The sequence below is a fragment of the Spermophilus citellus genome (assembly GCF_964194105.1).
Source record: "Spermophilus citellus genome assembly, chromosome: 11".
Lineage (NCBI taxonomy): Eukaryota > Metazoa > Chordata > Mammalia > Rodentia > Sciuridae > Spermophilus > Spermophilus citellus.
The window spans coordinates 98,805,336-98,829,440 of NC_138192.1; the positions used below are offsets into that span (position 1 = coordinate 98,805,336).

The following is a 24,105-nucleotide window of genomic DNA, read 5'->3' on the forward strand; positions in this document are numbered from 1 at the left end:
TTCCAGGAATGGTCCAAAAACAAAAAGAAAGATAAAAACATTAAACATAACAAACATATCACTTTTGGTGAGATTATTAGTATTGTACCAATCTTTTAGTCAGACAGAAAACTCTCTGGAACCATTAAAGAGATACTGCTTTGTTCCACTTAACTGGAAAGCAGACTACTGGCAACCTAAAAAATCTAGCACTCATAACCACCACTCACCTAAAAAAAAAAAAAAAAGGAGTTCTAAAAAATCCCATGCACTTTTCCCATAAGAAAGACATGGAGCCACCTCCCCTAGCAGCTCTCTCAACAGAGCATGTGTTAGAGAGGTGGTGTTTTCCAAACTTCAGTCTGTGGAGTACACTTTTATGATTTTGACCATATTTGAATACCACCATATCCTTAGCTTTCCCTTTTAATTTCCATATTAAGAAAAATAAAGTTATTCCAAAAAGAATTCATAAATTCCTGTAATCATAGAACAGTTATTTACCATAAGTAGCAAGTTGTCTTACAAATAAATACAATGAAAACTTATTATATTTAGATGCTGTTATCTTCGAGCACAGATCTACTATTTGTTGAAATGGAAAATTAGCTATTAGAGAGGTGTTAAAGATTTATCAACTGATTGGAAGAGTTAAAAAAATTAAAAAGGGCACACTTTTCTGTGTATGATCCATTGTTATTTAATTCTGTTTCTGAGCATGTGACCTAAGATCATCTCACGTCCAATGCCAAGTTATTTGGTGGAGGCTTTGTGACCCATTTGATTAGAAGTAGCAAGGACACAATGATAACAGCAAAATGGACAGATGACACCAGAAGGAATAAAATGAATTCCAAAACTAGATAAGGAAAATATAAGAACATTTTAAATCAGGGACCACTTTAAAGAGCTTTACAGTTATCATTAGCCCATATTGATAATGACAATGAACCCCACCTCCATTTCAGAACTATTTTCAGAGGCCAAGCTATGTAACATGTTAAAAATAATCACTAAGAAGATAGCTATAACAGAGTAAAATTGGTGCTTAAGGAGGTTCCTGTTCAGGTAGAGAATGTACTTGTGAGGAATACCTCATTTCTGGGGATGTCAGTAAATTCTGTGTCAATGGAATTAAATCCAACATTTCTGGTCTAATTAATCTACATCCTCTTGTACTCTCCATAAAGTAAGGGTATTATCTTAAGTTTCAATATAAAGGAAATGTGAACACAGTAAACATACATATGCACACACACAGGAGTTGTTTCAGGAGGAATTACACATAGAAATCCAGAAAAGCTATAAAAGGAGAAAAAAATGTATATCAATACTAATAAACATTTTAACATAAGCTAATGTAAAACCATATTCCTTTTGGGCTCTCTGCTTTTCATCAATTATTCAATAATTTCAAGTATACAAGTTCTCCTATCTGGACATCTGGGTCTTTTGATAAATCTTTAACATGCACTACAGAGATGACAATGGTTATGGTAAGTACTTTAAAAATACTTAAGAGACCAGTTAAATAAAAAATTGGATGTAATATTAATTACATCAATTAATTAACAGGTCTAGAGTGCTCTTGGAGCAGTGGTTTAGGGTACAGAGTCCAAGATCAGACCACCTGGATTCATATCCTAACTCTGCCTAATGGCTATTTCATTCCTGTGTACCTCAGTTTCTTCAACTGCAAAATGAGAATGATAGAAAAAAAAATCCACCTTATATGTTTATTAGGATAATTAAAACAACTAACATTTGTTCCTAGAAAATGTCTGGCATATAGAAATTGCTATAGTAATTGCTTTATTAAATAAGGTCCTCCTTATTTAATAAGGCAGCACATTATTCTTTCTTCCTTTTTTTTTCAGATGTGATCTATTTTATTTATTTATTTTTTATGTGGTGCTGAGGATCAAACCCAGGGCCTCGTGCTAGGCGAGTGCTCTACCCCTGAGCCACAACCCTGGCCCACATTCTTCTTCTTCTTTTTTTTTTTTTGAGAGAGAGAGAGAGAATTTTTTAATATTTATTTTTTAATATCAGCGGACACAACATCTTTGTATGTGGTGCTGAGGATCAAACCCGGGCAGCACGCATACCAGGCAAGCGCGCTACCGCTTGAGCCACATCCCCAGCCCTGCCCACATTATTCTTTGTTTAGAGTATTAGGCTCTGGAGGCAAATTATCTGGGTTTGAGTTCTGATTATGTCATTTACTAGGCATATGATTTAGAACACATTACTGTATTTCTCTGAAACCAATATAAATAATTTTACTGATTTTATAGAGTTGTTATGATAGTAATTACCAAACAGGAGCCCAAGGCCTGGCACAAAGCAAAGTTCAGCAATATCCTCATCTGTTGACCCAGATCTGATACTTCCAAATGAAACCCTTAGAAATAAGTTATTGGTAAGTTTAAGACAAATTTGCAGGAAAAATATGATTGTAGGGATTTGGATTGTTCTTTTAGATATACATGACAGTAGAATGTATTTTGACACTTATACATATATGGAGTATAACTTCCTTTTTTTGTGGTGCTGGGAATTGAACCCAGGGCCTTGTCCATGAAAAGCAAGCTCTCTACCAACTGAGCCATATCCCTAGCCCTAATTTCCCATTCTTGTAGTTGTAGATGATATGGAGCTATACTAGTTGTGTATTCATATATGAACATAGGAAAATTATGTCTGATTGATTCTACTGTCTTTCTTATTCCTATGCCCCCTCTCTAGGGATCTGGACTTATTCTAAAAACATGGCCTGCAGAAGAGAATCTGTATGGAGGTCCCTCCCTAACTCACACTCCAGGTTAGGGGTCCCTCACTCCTGTTCTAGATCTCAGGTTCCTAACTCACACTCTAAATTAGAGGTCTCTAATTCACAGTGATCTACTGTGATGAGTCTTGTACTGAATTGCCCATGGATACCAGGATGACAAAAAAAGGCAGTTATGCTGGAATTCTGGGGAACACTCAAGGCCTCTTCCAAAGAGTGCAGCTGCCCCAGATCAGTGCTACAATCAAGGGTGTTGAATTCTTAGAAAATTCCTCAAATTTAGATTCTTATGTACTGTCTCCCAATTTTTTTAAAGTGAAATTAATCCAAATAATTTAACACTGTCAACTTTGAGACCTTTCTGATGTCTGAATATAGCTATGAGTTTTTGTTTTGTGAGTTCTGCTGAGTCACCCCAGGGATCTCCATATCAGAGCCTGCCCAGGTCCAGGTAAGCCTCCTAAACCATCTTTGACAGTGGTTATCCTCCTAGCACTCCAGAAAAAGTGATCCAATTCTTTCTCTGAATGGGTAGGAGTAGGAGGATGGTGGAGAGTTTGAGGTTCATTTTATTAACAAGCTGTCTTCCTTATAGGGACATTTCTGTAAACAAGAGACATTGGGGACTTGCTATAAAAAGGCCATTACCATTCAAGAAAGGTAAACCCAGGAGCAACAGCAAAGAGGAATAACAAATGTGGGAATTTTGTTGAAAATTTTTTCATATAATCCTCCAGAGTTTTAATGCTGAAATAAGACTGGAAGGCTGTTAGGGAGTCGTTCACACCTGATTCATCTTAGAACTGTGAGGAAAGGGAGAGCTGTGCATACAGAGTGAGCAATTTTCATCAGCGCTCATTAGAGTAAGTAATTATGTCTCCATGATAGGCTCAGTGTTTTGAGACCAGTCTTTGATTTGATGTCCTTTTACTGGGGCAGTGACATCAACAGGTCTATTACTTTCTAAACACAGGAAATTAACGGGGTGGTGGTGGCTGTTTTGGCTAGAATTTTAACAGTATAGGCAGTTTGCAGCAGCTGCAAGCCTTCTTGCTCTTTTTAGATCCCCACACCAGCAGTTCTTTCCTGATATCTTTGGGAGCAGGAACAAATGGTCCTTTTATAGCTTTAATGGGTGTGGCTGGTTACTGTTACATTAGTGCTATGTAATTTGTAAAACTTTATTATATTTTATAGGGCTATTGTAATTGCTATTACAGGCTACTTTGCAGTCATTTTGAAAACTGTACAAATGCAAACTGGATTTTTATTTAAAATTAAATATGCTTTCATTTATCCTTATAGTTTCTTTAATTTTTTGGTACTGGGGATTGAGTCCAGGGGTACTCAACCACCGAGCCACATCCCCAGCCCTATTTTATATTTTATTTAGAGACAGGGTCTCACTGAGTTGCTTAGTGCTTCACTGTTGCTGAGGCTGGCTTTGAACTCTCAATCCTCCTGCCTCAGCCTCTTGAGCCCCTGGGATTACAAGCATGTACCACTGTGCCTAGCTTATCCTTATAGTTTCTAAAATAAAATATCCATAGACTTTTTTATGCTTCTTTGCTTAAAAGTTTCATAGACTAAGATCACAATTTAAAAATAGAAACACATTCCAGTATAAAGCTAAGAACTTGTTCAATGCTAAAAGTTTTGCTTTGATGTTGTAATTATGAAAATAGTCCAAGACATACATATTTATTTTCATCAGCTCACCTCTGAAGATTGGTACATTTTTTGAAATATTTATAAAACATTGTTTCCTTAAATAAATTGTGCAGACACTAACCAGCAATTTTACCACTTCTAAAAAACAGAATAGACCTTTAATTTCAATGTTATATCTAGCAATTATAGTAAAAAGGAAACTCAGGAAAAGAGAGATAAGGTAACTTGCCCAAATTTCTAGTAAGTTGTGAGGCTGTAATTGAACCCAGACAGAACGACGTGAGAGCCAGTGCACTCTAGCCTACAGGAAAAGAAAACTTCATTGATTTGATTGTTTCAGAATTTGTGAAAATTCAGACAAACTGGGCAACAGCTTTTAGACTAGGATAAATTTTTAAGCCATTTAATGTATGGATATTAAAAAGTATCTGATTTATTTGTCAAATGTTTTAAATAATCTGGAAATATAAGCTACTATATAAATAACATATCAATTGCATTATCTTTTGTTTTCAATGAAAGCTTCCATCTTTGTAATTGTTCATTAATATATATATGTGCTTTAATTTTTTTTTTTCAGTACTGGGGACTGAACCCAGGGGAGCTTTACCACTGAGCTATAATCAATCCTTTTAAAATTTTGTTTTGAGACAGAGTTCTCTTTAAGTTGCTCAGGCTGGTCTCTAACTTGCAATTCTCCTGCCTCAGTCTCCCAAGTTGCTAGAATTATAAGTGTGTGCCACCATGCCCTGCCAATATATTTAACTGAAGTAATATAATTACAGTTTTAAAATATGGTAAAACTCTATTGAACTGTACAGTTCATTACTACAGGCAGATACACAACACATCAACTTAGGACTGTCTTGAACTCTTGCAGCCTTATGTGCCACTGCTTTCTCCTGCATATGCTGCACTCCTCTTTGTTGTAGACGCAGTTTCCAGAGACCATAGAATTTCCTCTTACTTCTGGGTGTGTGTTTGTACATCTTTTCTTTCAGTCTTGTCCCTTTTTTTTCTTTTTTTAAAATCCCAACCTAACTATTCTGAGAACAATCATCCATGCCATTATGTATATCAATAATTCATTCCTTTGTTTTTTAGAGAGAGAGAGAGAGAGAGAGAGAGAGAGAGAGAGAGAGAGAGAGAGAGAATTTTTTAATATTTATTTTTTAGTTTTCGGCGGACACAACATCTTTGTTTGTATGTGGTGCTGAGGATCGAACCCGGGCGGCATGCATGCCAGGCGAGCGCGCTACTGCTTGAGCCACATCCCCAGCCCCTTGTCCCTTTTTTTAAAATCCTTTTTTGAGGGGGAGAATTGAGGGGTGATAAGAAATTTAACATACAAAAGGGAAAAAAGCATGCTTAAATCTACCAACACTTGGGTACCCATCATCCATTAAAAAATTAGAATGTTCAGGCATGGTGGTGCCTGCCTGTAATCCCAGTCACTCAAGAGGCTGAGGCAAAGGATTGTGAGTTCAAAGCCAGCCTCAGCAAAAGTGAGGCACTAAGCAACTCAGCGAGACTCTGTCTCTAAAATAAAGTACAAAATAGGGCTGGGTACATTGCTCAGTGGTTAAGTGTCTCTGAGTTCAATCCCTGGTACCCCCCACCCCCCCCAAAATTAGAACGTGGCCAGCACACTGTAAGCCTCCTACTTCACTCTTTTCAATCACAATCCCCTTTCCCTTTGCACTCCCGCTTGACTTTCAATGGTAATCACTTCCTTCTTGTTCTTTTTAGTTTACTACCCAAGAATGCATCCCTAACCACTTTACAGTTCCGTTTGCTGATTTTTGTACTTCTGGGGATCAATACAAGGCCTTGAGCATACTAGGCAAGTATTCTACCACTGAAAAACTGGGGTTTTGAGCTTCATCTGAGAGAGGTCATACACTGTATACTTTTGTGTCTTCTTCATTCAACATCATGCTGTGAGCATTACTTTGTGGAGTTTGTGTAGTTGTAGTTCCTTCATTTTCATTGCAGCATCACAGGGGTCAACAACCTATGGCCCACAGCTTGTTTGGTTATGTATCATCATGGCTGCTCTAGCATGATAAGAGCAGTGTTGAGTAGTTGTGAGTGAAACCACGTGGCTCAAAGAGCCTAAAATATTTAAAATCTATCCCTTTATAGAACACTTTACTGACTTCTGAAGTACAGTGTTTCCTTTTGTGAGTATGCCACAATTTCTTTTTCTATTCTCTTGTTCTTGTTATTCTGAGTTGTTCACACTTTCGGGTTATTACAGATAACACTTCTGTGGCCATCTTTGTATGTGACTCATGCTATACATGTGCACACAATCTCTTCTGGGCATATCTTTAGCCAGGTAGATGAAGTCAAATGTTATGTTTTTCAAAATGGTTATAACAGTTTACCAACACTTGTTGCTGGTATCTTGCTGTGGTTTTAACATGCATTTTCTTGATTGTTAATGAGGTCAGAATTTCAAATGCCTGTTGCCCAAGTTCCTTGTCCATTTTTCTGTTGGGCTTTTTCTTTATTGACTTATATTTTTTATACTCTGCATACAAGCCTTTGTCTGAGTCCCACTCATTCTTTACTTCCCAGATGAGGTGATACTTCTCAGGCCAAGGTGCTCTTCTTCATACTACTTCAGCTTGTATCCCAGGGTATAGTGTGCATTGTCTCTGCACATGCACTTAGCAGTTGCCCTCACTAGGATGCTCCTAGGATGTAGATTCCTAGAGGGCAGGGACTAGGCTTTATTTTAGCACAGGAAGTGCTCAATGTTTATTTATTAAAAAAAAATAAAGAAGAAATGTCCATCTAGATATAAGAAACAGGGAAAAAACCCCCAATGTACTGTAGATAGCTAATGGAAATGTATATGTGTCGCGTCCCCCTTGCCCGCAAGGAAGACGCAACACCGGGAATCTTCTTCCAGTCGTTTATTCAGGTTCTCGAGATCTCTTCCACTCTACTCTCTTCTTCATCTTCCTCCTCTTCATCTTCCTCCTCGAATGCTCCTACCAGCCTTAATAAAGCATCTCAAGCCCCAATGCGAAGCTGCCACGTGGAGCTTTCTCATAGGGTGTTAGAAAACCACGCACCAACTCTCCCAATTAAGGAGTTGTTTGTCACAAACCACAGTCGAGCCAGCGCCATCTTGTAATGGCGACCGCAGCCCGCAGAAACGGCTCACTACAGTTCCCCCTTTTGTTTTCTAAAAACAATACAGGCGAGAGTAGAGGTCCTATCCCACTGTGCAGAAGTGGCTGCATAGTATGGCTCAGCCCCAAGGAGGGCCCTTCCCCAGATCTGAGACCATATCAGCCGACGCTTTTCTCGTGGGACGGGGCGTGGACGCGTCTAACCCGCATGCAATAGGACATGCTCTCCTTGAGGTCCACTTCAAGGATCACTCAAGTGCAGTGCCTTGCCTCGCATCCTGTATCGTGACGATGGTGGACGAAGGGGGATAGCTGAGGCTGAACTGTGGCTGTATAGAAATATAACGACAAACAAGTTGGTAACACCCTAAAAGAAAGGCACGGGTAATCTGTGCAAGCCAGACTTGAGGTGAAATGCCATTACTCATACTAAGCCTTCAACCAGGAACCTTATCAGACCCAAACAGGTCAGGACGTTCCCACATGACCGTTATTGGCTGAATATGAAAACAGACACCACAAATCTTTCAAGGCCTTGTGAGCTCCTTCAAGGTCTTGTGAGCTGGCCTCTTTGACATGCACAAAAATCAGGGCTGGATCCAAGCCCTGGGGGCCGGGGGGAATCCGTGCCAGCAGTTCCCCCCCTTTTGTTTGTTGCACGTCAAAGGGAATCAAGTAGCCCCTGTCTTAGGTCGTTCACTGCCCCTACACTGCTTACCCGTCTTTGGGGAGGCCCCATTCCCCTGTCTCAGGTTGCAGTGCAAGCGTGAAAGTTGCCCGTCTCTGGGTACTACAAGATCAGCTTGTTGTTGCCAAGGCGTTCAGTGGTATCTATTCAGCCAGTCATTATTGGGTCTTTAATTGGTTCCGGTTCAACAAGGCATAGAGTAAAAATAAAGAAGAAAAAGGGGGCAAAAGGAGGAAGGCATGAAGCAGGGATCATTGTAGAAAAATCATCTTCGAATTGGTCGGAGACAAACTTCAGCAAGATCATCCTTGGTCTGCAGGCGTTGATAATGGATCTGTATTGGCTTAGAAGTCAGAATGTTAATTTGGTCTTTAATAAATTGTGTCATTCTCTTACCTAGGCAGGGGCCTACAGCAGCTATAAGGAGGAGACCGAAAAGCGGTCCCATTACAGTGGATATCAAAGGAGTTAACCATGGGGTATTTTTAAACCACTGTTCAAACCATCCTTGTTGTGCTTCAAACTCCTTTTGTCTTTTAGCCAATCTTTCCGTGACCTTTTCCATAGTTTCACGGATTACCCCAGTATGATCTACATAAAAACAACACTGTTCCTTTAAGGCTACACATAGTCCTCCTTCCCTTAGGAATAATAAATCTAGTCCCCTCCTATTTTGTAACACAACTTCTGAGAGGGAGGTGAGGGACTTTTCCAAAGCAGTAATTGACTTGGCCATGGCTGTTAAATCTTATAGCTGGGTAGAGAATAACATTTAAGATCTACAGTGGTATTAGAGGATAATTTAGACAGTATTGCTACCCCTTCATAATAGGGCGGCCTGGAGGTCAAGCATAGCCAGCAATCTTGGGTCCTGTTAGGACTAGTGGCATTGAGAGCGAAAAAGGCTCCTTGGATCAAATCAAAAAGACGATCTCCAGTTCCAGGGTGTATGGGCCCAGGGGCACAATCAAAGGTTTGATAGCCCACAGTTATTGTTTGACCGCTGGGGGAAGATATTACTGCTGGGGCTATAGGCTGTTTGGGTCCAGATGGGGCCTTTTGATCTCCGAGCACCTGATTGGGTCCTATTAAACTTCCAGTAGGCTGTTCTGTGGTCAATTTAAGCCGAAAAAGCAGACCAGGATTGTACTGTCCGGGGGTGCAAACACCCAGCCCCCAGAGATATCTTTAAGTCCAATCTGGCTGCTGTTTTCCATTGGAAGTAAACTGAATAGTAATATCTGATTCTCCCTCTATTGTTTACCAGAAATGGGTAACATCATTTTGCCAGACATCATTGGTGTGTAAGCCTCTAGGATTAACACTTAGACTAGGGGAATGAATGAATGGAGCACACACTGGGCATAAGAAAACAATTTGTAGAGTCTGATCACGTGAGCACCCCGTACAGAAGCGTAAGGATTGTGCATTTAGATGGAATTTAGCATGGAGCTAAGGAGTTGATCCGTTTGTAATTGTTCCATGATAGTAAATTGTCTGCCAATATAAGGGGTTGCCTCAATAACTGAGGCTAAATTAGCAACATAGAGACTATCAGTATACACATCAAGTGGAATGGAATTGTATAATTTAAGGGCCATAATTAGAGCCTCAACTTCTGATATTTGGGCAGACAGTCTAGGAACAGGGTGTCAAATTACTTGAGATCCATCAACAACAGCAAACCCCCCTCTTGCTCCGTCTGTATAAACAGTCTGAGCTCCCGGGATAGATTCCCCTTTAATAATTTTAGGAGAAATAATAGGACATTTTTTGAGGTCTTCTAGAAGTTTATGTCGGGGAGAGTGATTATCAATTTGACCTTTGAAATTACAAGGGAAGAGACACCAAAGATCATGTTCTTGTTGGAAATTTAAAATCATATCCTGGGTATAAGGTTGAATGAGAATGTCAAAAGTCTTTCCAAACAGTGCATTACCCAAATATTTGGCCTTCCAGATCAGATTCATCACCAGTTCATAAAAGGGAGTTATTACCCGAGAGTTAGAAGCAGGTAAATGGACCCAATAGATGGGACCTATTTATCAAAACACTGTAGTAGGAGTTAATTTTGATGGCAGGATTATAAATGATAGGGGCATAGAATAGTTTATCTGGGTAACCTGCGTGTCTTGTAGGGCCTTCTCTATCAGTCTTAATGATTGTAGAGCCTCAGGTGTGGGATTCTCTTGTAGGGCCTTCTCTATCAGTCTTAATGATTGTAGAGCCTCAGGTGTGGGATTCTCTTGTAGGGCCTTCTCTATCAGTCTTAATGATTGTAGAGCCTCAGGTGTGGGATTCCTGACTGAGCTGGGGGAAAGGTCTCCTTGGAGGAGATCATACAGAGGCTTAAATTCCTGGAAAGAGAGGAGTTGGCACTGTTGTCAAAGTTATAAACATACCTCTTAAGAGAGGGGGAAAGGGAGAAACCTTTAGCAACTTGACGTTTCTCCCAAGAATGATCCTGACAAGGCGTAAATGTTGGGGGGAAACCAAGATTAGGGGTACAGTAAGGAGAGGCCTTAAAATGAGTGGCATTATAAAGACTATTAGAAGAAGGAGGCACTGGGATTAGTACTTCGGAGATAATAGCCAAGGTAGTTATGTTTAAAGCAGAGCTATTTACGGGGGTTCCTGAGCCTGATTGTTCCCCTGAGGCTACTTAGCTCAATACAGCACTGAGAATGCTCCCTGAGACCTGACTGGACCGCAATGGGTCCTTCCAGTTAATCAAATTCTTGGTCTTAAGGCTAATACAATGAGCGTTCCCGAAGCCAAAACAAGAAACTCCTGTGAGATTAACTTGAGATTGATCAAAAATGCTTTCCACCTGAGTTAGTGTGAAGGCGGCATCCACTCCATAAGTGCGCACAGACTCCGCCAGGGTCTTCAATTTATCATCTTATGAGTTTAACATAGAAACCTGTGGAATCAAATTTTGTCTGAAAAAGATATCTTCCATTAGCATTTACAGGTAGGCATTTTTAAAAATACAGTTTCTGAGTAGCTCCGGTAGAAATCTGAAACGCAGCAGTACAGGTTAGTGGCTGGAAGGTGGGACTAGAAGTCCTGTCTGAGTGACTGTGGAAGAACCAATCGGTAGCCCCCAAGAGTGTGGGAGGTGGGACCAGGAAGTCGCTCTTCCGCCAGGCAGCCCATGGTTACCATGGTGATGCAAGCAACACGGAGTCCGTCGCTCACCCTCAGGGCAAAAGTTCCCCAAGATTTCCTAGCCGACCGCACCTTGCCTGATTTTGTTTGCATTTTTCCCCGCCTGGCCAAGCTCTTACTGCGGCAGCAGCCTGCTCTGTTTCTGGACCATCCCCGCACACTCCGGCTTCCGGGCCGGGGCGGGCTCCTGTTCCCTTTTCCCGGCTGCAGTGGGCGTCCCTGGGCATAGATCCCAGGGTCATAATTAATCTGCTGCTGCGGCACCCATGGCACAGCAACAGAAGGAACACAGAAAACGAAAGACACAGACGACAAAAAAAAAAACACAGAAAACAAAAGTGAAAGTACACATAGCAGCTGCAATAAAATATGAGGCCTACGGGGTCCCGCTCTCGGGGACGAGGAGTCCGCTCCGCTCAGGGACGAGGGGTCCGCTCAGGGACGAGGGGTCCGCTCAGGGACGAGGGGTCCGCTCACGGGACGAGGGGTCCGCTCAGGGACGAGGGGTCCGCTCAGGGACGAGGGGTCCGCTCACGGGACGAGGGGTCCGCTCAGGGACGAGGGGTCCACTCACGGGACGATTGGTGCACCACTCCTGACGACTGAAAGTTCTGATTTTCCCGGGTTTCGGCACCATTTGTCGCGTCCCCCTTGCCCGCAAGGAAGACGCAACACCGGGAATCTTCTTCCAGTCGTTTATTCAGGTTCTCGAGATCTCTTCCACTCTACTCTCTTCTTCATCTTCCTCCTCTTCATCTTCCTCCTCGAATGCTCCTACCAGCCTTAATAAAGCATCTCAAGCCCCAATGCGAAGCTGCCACGTGGAGCTTTCTCATAGGGTGTTAGAAAACCACGCACCAACTCTCCCAATTAAGGAGTTGTTTGTCACAAACCACAGTCGAGCCAGCGCCATCTTGTAATGGCGACCGCAGCCCGCAGAAACGGCTCACTACATATATGTATTATTTCCCAGCATTATTTTTTTAAAAATGCTTTTTTTAGACATTGATGGGCCTTTATTTTGTTCATTTATTTACACGGGGTGCTGAGAATTAAACCCAGAACCTTACACATGCTGGGCAAGTGTTCTACCAATGAGCCATAACCCCAGTTCCTTCCAGCATCATTTTTTAAAGTGTGTCAACTGTGCATTGTTATTACAGGTTCCTTCCTCTCTCAGTGCAGAATGGAATCTTTCTTTCCTACAATAGTCTGGATTTGTGAGTTTTGTTATTTTTCTCAACCAAAACATCTTACCATTTCAGACATAATGGAACATCATAAAATTTTTTTTTCCATCTGGAAGAAATGTGACTAGGCACCATAACAGGGATTATGTTGACACTTAGTTGAATCAGTCATTTTTATTATTAATTTCTTCTTATGTAGCACTTTAGTTTTGAAAATTCTTTGACTACTTGAGGAAATGACCAAGAACTTATTAGATTGACACAGACATTTTTCTTTTTAACCTTCATTTAGGCTCTTTTATTCATTCCTCTGCATTTTTTTCTTCATCTTTCTTGAAAGTTCTCTAGCATTTAAAATTATTGATTATTTGCATTATAAAACCCTCCCTTTCCTTATGTTCTCTGGTACTGCACAGTCCTGCTTGTTTTCACTCTGTCATGTTTACTGAGTTGTTCTTTTTTATGGCTATGTCCAAACAGCCCAAGACAACCGTGCTCTGCCCACATTCCCTCTCTTGAAGACTTGATTTTAATCCCTCATTGAAATCGCCACCTCTGCAGGGATGTTCCACTGCTGCCTCAGATTTGACATGCCTGCAATGGAACTGTATCCTTTGATCACATGCTGACTCCCTTTGGGATCTCTCTCTTGCTGAAAGAGGCATCAGTATTTCCATATATACTGGGCTCAGAACCAGGAAGTTATCCTGGGTTCCTCATTCTTTCTGGCCCTTCGTATCTAGCCAGTCACTGGCTAAGTTCCTCTTTTATAACATCTGTTGTATATTCTCCTTGCATTCCATCCTTATCATTGCCCCTCACCTGTGGGTTCTTATCACCATTAGTGTTGCCCACTACAAGCAGTCTTTTAACTTTTCTTCTTGTCTCCATCTCTCTCCACTGCAATTCCAACATTGGAGTTTAAATATCTCTGCACCTATTGACTACTCATTCAAAAAAGCTTTGTAGTTATTTATTCTTCATATAATTGAATTTTAATCAATGCAGAACTCCTTCCAAACTCCATTTATGTCCAATCTTATTTTTTGCCTCTTTATTTTTTATTTTTTATTTTAAAGAGAGAGTGAGAGAGGAGAGAGAGAGAGAGAGAGAGAGAGAGAGAGAGAGAGAGAGAGAATTTTTAATATTTATTTATTTATTTATTTATTTTAGTTCTTGGCAGACACAACATCTTTGTTGGTATGTGGTGCTGAGGATCGAACCCGGGCCGCACGCATGCGAGGCGAGCGCGCTACCGCTTGAGCCACATCCCCAGCCCCTTTTGCCTCTTTATTTAAAAAATATTTTTTGGTTGTAGTTGGACACAATACATACATTTATTTATTTATTTATGGTGCTGAGGATAGAACTCAGCACCTAGCATGTGCTAGACGAGCACTCTACCGCTGAGCCACAACCCCAGCCCCTTATTTTTTGCTTCTTTCCTACAAAGCCTTCTTTAGATCACTGCTCTGTGTGCTCGCCCTTGACCATACACCAACCTCTTAATTTTTTCCTTCTTACCTAAGCCTTACTTTTTCTTCAAGGGTCAGTAAAGTCCTAACTCAAGTTCCAACTGGTCCTATTCAAAATTGATTTCTCTTTTAACTGATACTTATTGTACCATATCATTTTCTCTAATGTGTACTTTATAATTTTTCATTCATTCATTCATCTAACAGCCACTGCTATGTGCCAAACACAGTACTAGAAACAGAGAATATAAAGATGGGCAAAATATAGTTCCTGCCCTTGAAGAGTTGATAATTTCGTTTGGTTTGGCCAAATAGAATAAAAAAAATCTGCAGGAAGAAACTGTCTTATTCCTTTTTGTATTTCCAATGTTAATCAGTCTCTTCTACAGTATATATACATAATATGTACTTATTGCTATTAATAATGTCGATGAAAGACAAATATTTTCTTCTTCTAGCAGTAATGCAGCAAGCTAGCAAAGTTTACTTCATATACTTTAAGTATTTGTATTAGAAATTCAAATAAGAAAGCTGCCACCTGTCCTTCTGATGAGTTTTTAGTGTTATAGAAACTCTATTCATAAAGCTATAAATGGTCTTAAAACTCTTCAAGTTATTATTATTCAGATTGTTTTCCTGGATTGTACATGAATCATGTGCAAAGTTAATTTTTCATTGAGAAATTCTATAGTAACATATACACACATTACATGCTAACACATATCTATAGGTATATTGTAAGAAATCTCTAAATAACTTATAATTTTCACTGATAAGCAGGAGTAAAATACTGTTCATGAATTGTTACCTTATCATAATGTAACAAACTTGCTACAGTTAGTAAAACAGCCAAGATTCAGGACCCATGGAATTACAACTACAGAACCTTGTATGCCTTGTATGATTATGTTATTATTTCTCCTGTGGCAATGTAAATAAATTGTTGGAAGACCAAAAAGAACAAAGAAAATGAAAGAGGAAGGCAGAGAAAATGAGGGGGAGAGAGGGAGAGGGAGAAAGGGAGGAAGGGGGAGAGAGAGAGAGAGAGCAAGAGAGAACTCAAGAGAGCTAGAGTCTCAAGAGGGAGCAATAGTGAAGAGACTAAGAGGTGTAAGTTGTTTTGTGGGTGGAGCTTTGAAGGTGAGGGTAGAGGGTAGAGAGTGACAAGTGAGTTCATTGGTAATATAGGGGATAATTTTGAAATATTCTGCATTATAGTGAAAATAACATTTGAAGTTCATATTCCACCATGGAAACTTCTTGTAAGATAATTTGAAATGTATTTGTAAAGTTGTGGCTGAAGAGGGAGCATAAAATGGAAAATAAATAAGTTGTTCCAGATAATGACAGCCACCACACCACAACATAGGGTACTGGAAATTTTTAAAGGATTTCCTCCTGTACCCATGGGCTTTTTATTTTTATTATTTGTGTGTGTATGGTACTGGGATTAAACCCAGGAAGACTTTACCATTGAACCACATCCCTAGTTTTTTTATTTTTATTTTTTATTGTGAGACAGGGTCTCACTAAGTTTCCAAGGCTAGCCTCCAACTTGTTGATCCTTCTGCCTCAGCCTGGTGAGTAGGCTTGCTCTATCATGCTGAGCCCCATTGGCATTTTATTCTCTGTCTCATGGCCTCTGTTTGGAAAAAAATGAGGAAAATAATGTAAGAGACAGGCTCATTGTGACCACACACAGCTGTCACCAGGCCATTTTGTCTCTTCAAAGGTTGCTCATTGCATGGTGGCCTCAGACAGGCAGGAGGTGCCACTCTTTACTACCACTTTGAGCAATCATGGGACAGAATTGCCAGGGCCAAACAGAAGGCTAGCATATTTTAATTCACTCTGATTCACTCCTGTATACACTGGATTTTGGCAGGTGGCAGAGATTAAAAAGAGAGAGAGAGAGAGAGAGAGAGAGAGAGAGAGAGAGAGAGAGAGAATGAATCAGGGAAACTATGATCTGGGCTGGTGCTGGGGTGCTGGCTTCTGAAGCAAAGGCAATGGCAAAGACCAAAACAACCAACCAACCAACCAAATAAGCCAAAACAAAAACATATGGAAGAATTGGAGAGAAATGGGGTACCAGGAGACTAGGCGCCTGTACCAAATAGGAACCAGATGCAACTTTAAAATATGTGCCTGCTGTATGAGTTAACATTTGCCCACTGTGCCTGTACCTACACTTTACGGTGGAATACTCTATTACCTTCTCCAAACACCTACCATGGAAGGTGGAAACTATATTCCTTTCACAAATTAAAGGGCTTCTGATAGAACAAAACCAAAATGATTTTTGAATGAAACTATAGATCTTCCTAATTCAAGGATGATTGTATTTACATAAATTTGTTTGAGATGTTAACATTGTTGAAAATAAATGAATCAAAAAAAAAAAAAATTCAAGTTACAGAAAGCCTTAGGATCCTGGAATGGATTGTGCTGTCTTAAAGAGCAGATCAAAATGACTGGCCTAATTTTATGAATAGATTCAAGGTTAAGGGGGTATATGTTTGTGTCCTATGATTGACAAGGAAAAGAAATGGAATAAATAGTACCATGTTACAAATATTTTCTCAAATTGTGATATTTTAAAAAGTACAGAAAAAAATACAATTGTTTGGTTACTTCTCTGATTATTACTATCATCTTAATCAATTTAAAACTCTCAATTAAAAAGAAAATTAAGAATACTAACTTTTTTCTTTTGGTAGCCTTAGCTTTAAATAAAATTAGGCATGTGAACATATATAGATTTGGGGTTTTGTGTATGTCCCTGGAATGGAGTTTGTTTGCTGGCCAGCTCAATATTTGACAAAGAAAAATGGGCTGTTCTTGCTTCTTGCACAAAGATGCACTGTTTCCAGAGCAAACCAAAAAAAAAAAAAAAAAAAAAAAGGATTTGCGTAAGTTGAAAAAATCTTAAAATAATATCCAACCAATAATTTAGTTAGTATAAACTTTCTATTAATTGATAAAATTTATGATTTCTGAGAATTAAAACTATAACTTTATAATAAGAACTTAAAATACTAGTATCTGGAAATCTTAACTGCAAACAAGTTACTCTAAATCTCATTCTTAGTACCCCATAATTAAAGATACAGTTCTTTTTAAAAGGTGTTTTGTTCATGCAGTTGTACAGTACTCAAAGTTTCCAAAAGAAATGAGGCAAAGTATTTGTGAAGTCGAGCTGCCTTGGTCCCTTCCACAGAGCTGCCATCTGGGCTTGTTTATTTGTGTTTCCAACTTTCTGGAACAGAGAGTTTCTCTGTTAGTGACAGAGCAGTGAGCAAAGGAAGTGTCTTATAGAAGACTCTCCTTTTTTCCTCTTTTTTTCTATAGTTTCAAACTTTAGTCTGGTCAAAAATATCAAATGAGTAATATAATCACAAAATTCAACCCAGTTGGCAACTTCAGAATTGTCTAAGCAAATCATCTTGCACAATTTGATACAAGCAATATTGCCTACATGCCACCGTCTTGTGCCTTTCAAACCTTTTTCAAAACACAAGCTGTCATTAAGGATATATAGCTACTCAGCCTGGAAACCCAATGTTGTTCATCAATCTGTCCACAAATAAGTATTTGATTTAAAAATGAAAGTAGCATTTCCAAGCAGTTTTCCTAATTTTGGAAAGTACATATGAGCCATGTTACAAAAACAACCAACCAAAACAATACACAAATCTTTCCAAACGAAATGAAAAAACAAACAGCATTATTGTTAAATCTAATTATGAAGAAAAGCTTAAGAATTTATAAGTCAACATTTTAAAAAATTAGTAGTCTCTTAGTTTTAAAACATTTAATAAATTAAATAGAAGCAAAAGTACCTTGTAAAGTAAAATCCAGCAATACATATTCGTAAGCAAATTCTGTCTTTGTTTCCACTTGCGGTCTCTTCAGGGTAGAAAATATTTTTCCAGGGCTGCTATCATCAGGGTCTTCTAGCTTTCTAAGTCCGCACCCCATGGCAAAGTCTGTAAGGAATTAAATTGCAGGAAAGGGGAGGGAGAACAACAAATTCTGTTGTTTAAGCTGCAAAAAGAAAGTTACAGACTTAACTGCTTTGATTTGATTCTCAGCAAAACCATAGACACCGGAAAAAAAAGGTTGGGGTCCAAAGAAAGGAGCTGAAGACTTTTTCTATCCATTTTTCTGAAAAGTCACTGAGCCCATGATTAAGCTACAGCTCTGGGAGGCTGGGCTTGATGTTAGTGAAACATGCAAGCTGCTACAACTTAGTAGAGAATTTCCATGCCACGTCAATTTACAGCCAGCCAGCCCCCCTACCAGAGTTCTGTCGCTCAGGGCACCAACAGTGCTTTGTCTATCCCAGTTGGCTGGATGATAAAAGAGGTGTCCCAAAACGGAAATAAAAAGGCAAAAGCGCAACTCAGATGTAATTATCTACAAGTTAAAGACATATTCAGACACAGTAGCATCCAATTCTTTTTGTTTTCTTTCTTCCCTCTGTCTTGTGCCCACCCTCCTTCCTCCCTGCTACTATTGAGAGAGGGAGAGAGAGAGGGAGAGAGAGGGAGAGGGGTGGAGAGAGAGAGAGAGAGAGAGAGAGAGAGAGAGAGAGAGAGAGAGAGAGAGAAAGGGGGAAAAAAACTGGATTCTCAACATGGTTGGAAACAAAAATCATTTCCAGAAAGGAAGTCAGCTTTATGAGAAAACCGTTTCTGGAGTCCAAAAGGAGAAAAGAAAAGTGAAGGGAAAAAAAAAGCACTTTAGTATTTAAACAGCACTTTTAAAGATTTTTTTTTCTAACATGTAGTTTCTTTTTGCCTGAAAAATCATATGCTGATTAAAACTGCCAAGTATAAAAAATTTACATTAAAACGTTTTCATAAAAATGTCTTAATTGCTAAAGGGAAACAGATATATGGATAATTAGTTTTCCTCACATCCTTAAATAGTTTGAAACACTCGGCTATTAGAGTACTTAAGATAATAACTGATATAACACTTCTGCAGTTTTCAAAGTATACTTAAACAAAACAAAACACTGAAACTCTGACAACCTGATTTCTTCAGTTTTATAAACTGCCATTTCCTTGAGGTCAAGAACAACTTATAATGGATCATTTGTGATGAGTGTTTATTACATTTAACTATGTGCAGATCTGTTAGTATGGTACACTCATCAAAACTATGAGCCCTGGAATCAGACAGCCTGGGTTCAAATACAGCTTCAGGCCTACTACAGATGTGACCTTGGGCAAATTACTCTTTAAGTTTCAATTTTCTCTGCTCTAAAATGGAGTTAATTATACTACTTATCTCACAGGCTTGTTATGAAGGCTGAGTGAGATAATCTTATCTGCTATCTTAACACTTGTCCTGGCAAATAGCACAGAATACATTTATCAATGTATGTACATTATAAAATGGGACTGGAAGTAGTAATAGGAAGAAAGTGATTCTGCCACCACTCCCATTATTTACCTGATTTCTTACAAAACAAGTCCTGATCAAAACTGAGATTCTGGAGAAAAGATTTTTCAATTACATTCAAGTGTACAAATGGAAACTCTCCAAAGAGGGGGGCAGGCTCTTTAGTTTGTAGATCACCATCACCTTTTGCCCCTTCTTTTGGCCAACTTGTCTTGATGTTTTACTCCTCAAAAATATTTTCTTTTAATATGTATTTTTTTTTAGTTGTGGTTGGATACAATACCTTTATTTAATTTATTTATATGAGGTGCTGAGGATCGAACCCAGCGCTTTGCATGAGCTAGGCGAGCGCTGTACCTCTGAGCCACAACCCCAGCCTCAAAAGTGTTTTTAACAGAGGAAAATTCCATACTTCTCCATGTTTATATATGAACATGGTTGGTGATAAGCAAATTCTGGGTAAATGTTACTAAAAAGACAGAAGACTCTGACCCACAGTGACTCTTTTGAGTCTATTTACAGTGCTTTCATGCCTGTCTTTTTCATGTTCTCTCTTGTAGGATCTGGGCTGTGTGTGTATTCCTTTATGGCAGAAATGTAATCTTTGAAGGTTACTAGTACCTATTGAAGTGCCTAGAAGATTATTATTAATTTTAAATATAAATAATTTTAAAATTTCTTTTTCTGGAGACATTAAAGAAATCCAATATTTTACCATAATATTATACTATCTTAGGATAAATGATTTGTGCATACAATGTTTTTTTCTGTTATATAATTATATAATATAAACTTTAACAAGAATTTGTGCTGGGAAGTAAATAAAAATTTGTTTAGTACCCATTATATTTATTAAGTGCCACTTTCCAGGCACTCAGCCAGATACTGGGTATATAAGATGACTAAACATGGCCCTTTGCCCTAAAAAGCCTTAGTTATATGGGGAAGACAGGCTTAGAAATAGAGAATTTAAATGTAATTTGGCAGCTGCTGAAATAGAAGTATGCATAGATTGCCTATAAGCCCAAGAAGGGGCCTCTCAGTCTAGAGGATGCTGTCTGAGCTGTCTTCATGGATGAATATGTATAAGATAACGAAAGAAAGGTAGGAAGCATGTGTCCCAAGGAGAGAAAAGCAAAAGCAAAGTCATGAATCATAAAAACAGCATGGCATGTCTAAGGAACATGAAGCAGTTAATAAGTACTAGAATGTAAAATGTGAAGAAAATAGAATAGGCTGTAAAGGAGAAAAGGGCTAAGCTGTAATGGAGGTTTTTATGCTATACACAGGGAATTTGTACTTTATTTCATAAGTTAAAAAAAAGGGAGTAAAATAATTCAGTGGAATAAGCAAATGAGTTTGGAGTAGGCATGTAATATCAATTTGCATCTTAGATACATAATTGGGGCTGCTTTGAGGAAGATGCTTTTAATTGGAGCAAGAAGGAGGGAGGTGAATCAGGATGGTAATGCAGTATCCAGTTAAGAGCAGATAACCAGGGGCTAGGATTATAGCTCAGTGGTGGAGTGCCTGCCTTGCACATGTGAGGTTCGATCCTTAGCATCGCACCACATAAAAATAAATAAATAAATAAATAAATAAATAAATAAATGTACTGTATCCATTCAGCCAGTTGCCTGCCACTCTTATATCCAATCATTACAACAATTGTCCCCATATAAAATCTTTTACCAATGATGTTTCCCCACTTTTGTAATTAGGATAAATTTTTGAAATAAATGTCATCCAACATTGGTTACTTTTTAAAAAAAATATTTAGTTTTTAGTTGTAGTTGAACATAGTACCTTTATTTTATTTATTTATTTTTATGTGGTACTGAGGATTGAACCCAGGGCCTTGCACGTGCCAGGCGAGCACTCCACTGCTGAGCCACAACCCCAGCCCAACATTGGTTACTTTTTTGTATTGAATTATATTTGCTGACAACAGTGGATTTCAGGGACAATTTTCAGTTCTGTGTCACAAATGGGAATTCCCAGGTACAAAAGCTGGGTCTGATGGATTATCAATTCTTGTGTATGTGGCTAGAAACAATTAAAGTGTATTATTGATTTTTGTTCATGTTATAGTACACACTTAGTCCCTGAATTAATGAATGACAATTATGAAAATGTAGCACAACATTACGATAGTTAGGAGGCAAGTTTGGACCATCTGAATTCACTGAAGTCTTGAAGCTTCCAAGAGATAATTATGTATCATCTAACCCATTCTCTACAGAGAGAAACTTTTGCATAATAGTAATTTTAAAATCCAACCTATTTTATGTGTTCCTGCTCAAAGGAGTATATTCAACAAAAATCTGAATGTTTTTGGAGCACCTACTATATACAAAAGAACTGCAAGGAACAGAGATGAAAAGCCACATTTTATGCTCTCCAGAATTTATAAGCTGGCAAACACTAAGTTTTAACTACTCGATGTAGTGTTTCACATTTCCAAAGAAGTTGATGGCTTATTGAAAACATTATTTATTGGGACTGGGTTGTAGCTCAGTGGTAGAGCGCTTGCCTCTCATGTATGAGGCACTGGGTTCAATTCTCAGCACTGCATATAAACAAATAAATAAATAAATAAAGGTCCATTAATAACTAATAAAATACTTAAAAGAAAAATTTATTTATTCTTTCTCTAATAATTAGAAAAGCTACAATCACCATCCACTAAGAGTTGTATAGACTAATACTTGTATTTTGACATTATTTTTTCTATAGTCTGGCTTCTTAGCCTAACACATTGAAAAATTTTTATGGCTTTGTAATTTTCAATGTCTAGCTGATACAATAATTTTTTTTTTCCTGTTTGGTGCTGGGGATTGAATCCAAGGCCTCACACATGCTAAGCACATGCTCTATCATTGAGCTACATCCTTGGCCAATAGTCTTTTCTTTACAAAATTGACTATTTAAAAAAATAATAATAAATATGTTTTTAATGTGGTGCTAAGGATAGAACCTGGTGTCTCACTCTACCAGTGGTACTACTCTACCACTGACCTACAACCCCAGCCCCCAAATTGACTATTTTCAACTGCTTATTCTTCTAGACAGTAGTTTACAAGGTGCTTATGGCAGAGCCTTTTGTTTTAAAGAAATAAAAAGAGGGATCTTTGAGCAGGCAGGGTTGTGGGTTGTGCTCTGTTATCCAACAGAACAATTTAGCTTTTATCAATTTCATACATCAGTAATAATTTTAAAAAACATGACTTTTAGAAAATGACACCATTTACATTATGAACTATTTGTTTTCTAGGAATAAATCTACTGAAATGTTAAGCCAGACTACTATTTTAAAAATTATAAAACTTTACTGAACAGAACAAAAGGATAGTTTCTATTTTTTTTTAAGAGAGAGTGAGAGAGGAGAGAGAGAGTCTCTGAGAGAGAGAGAGAGAGAGAGAGAGAGAGAGAATTTTTAATATTTATTTATTTAGTTTTCGGCGGGCACAACATCTTTGTTGGTATGTGGTGCTGAGGATCGAACCCGGGCCGCACGCATGCCAGGCGAGCGGGCTACCGCTTGAGCCACATCCCCAGCCCCTAGTTTCTAATTTTAATATAGTTAAAAAGGACATTTATGGTCATTTTTTTTTTAGAATTTAATGTTGTAAATATGTCAGTCTCCCTTGCCCTTAATAGCTGTCATTGATCTACAGATTTAATGCAATAATTACCTAAACCCCAACAAGTCTTTTGTATGGAATTTTTCAAGTTGATTTTAATATTTTATGTGGAAGATAAAAAGTCAAGAAAGAATATTGTAAAGACTAAGAAGAAGAAATTAGTTTTGTATATGTTAATATTTAGTAAAAAGCTATACCAATTTAAAGTTATTTTTAAACAAAGCTCAGAAAAATTAGCAATACAATAGAATAAAGAGCCTGGAAACAAACTGATGTATGGGAATTTTCCATTCAATGGAGGTGACATGGCAGATCAGTGGAGAAAATGGAACTGGGACAACTCGTTAGCCACGTGGGGAAAATAATTGGATTTCTTCATCTTACCATATAAAAAAATGTCAATTCTAGGGTTTGGGTATAGCTGAATGGTAAAATGCTTGCCTAGCATGAGCAAGACCCTGGGATCAATCACCAGCACCAAAAAACAAACAAACAAAAAGGAAAAGAAAAAAGAAAAGAGAAAGAAAAAGAGACAATTCGATATAAAAATCTTAAACATCAAAAGCAAAATGTTATAATTTTATATGAAAATATAGATGTATATTTATCTTACCTCAGAGTACAAGAGTATCTTAAGAGGAAAATGAGGACTGGGGTTTTAGCTCTGCAGTAGAGCTCTTGCATAGCACAAGTGAGGCACTGGGTTTGATCCTCAGCATCACATAAAAACAAATAAATAAAATAAAGGTTAAATTCTTTAAAAATAGAGGAAAATGATAATCATAAAATAAGTCTAAAATAAATTGTATTAAAATTAAGAACTATTCATTAAGACTCCTTAAAGTGAAAAGATGAAATATAGCTGGGATATACTGCTTATATTTGCCAAATATCAATCAGTAAAGGAAGAGTATGAACAATACATAGAGAACTCTTGC

General features: G+C 38.4%; 1 protein-coding gene across 3 annotated transcripts in view; it reads right to left on the reverse strand.

The window, feature by feature from the left end:
- RFTN2 (raftlin family member 2) overlaps nt 1-23,878 on the reverse strand; it is an 84,760-nt gene extending 60,882 nt beyond the window's left edge. Inside the window, exons 1-2 of one of the 3 annotated variants that reach the window (XM_081261552.1) lie at nt 23,781-23,878; nt 17,954-18,100 (exon numbers count right to left, since the gene is read on the reverse strand). In XM_081261552.1, the coding sequence (XP_081117678.1) occupies nt 17,954-18,092 (139 nt within the window). In that variant the 5' untranslated portion in view covers nt 18,093-18,100; nt 23,781-23,878. Of the gene's footprint in view, nt 1-17,953; nt 18,655-23,780 lie in introns of those variants that run through there. The other 2 variants (XM_081261551.1, XM_081261553.1) reach the window with 2 other exon arrangements.
- Between the last annotated feature and the right edge of the window lie 227 nt (nt 23,879-24,105).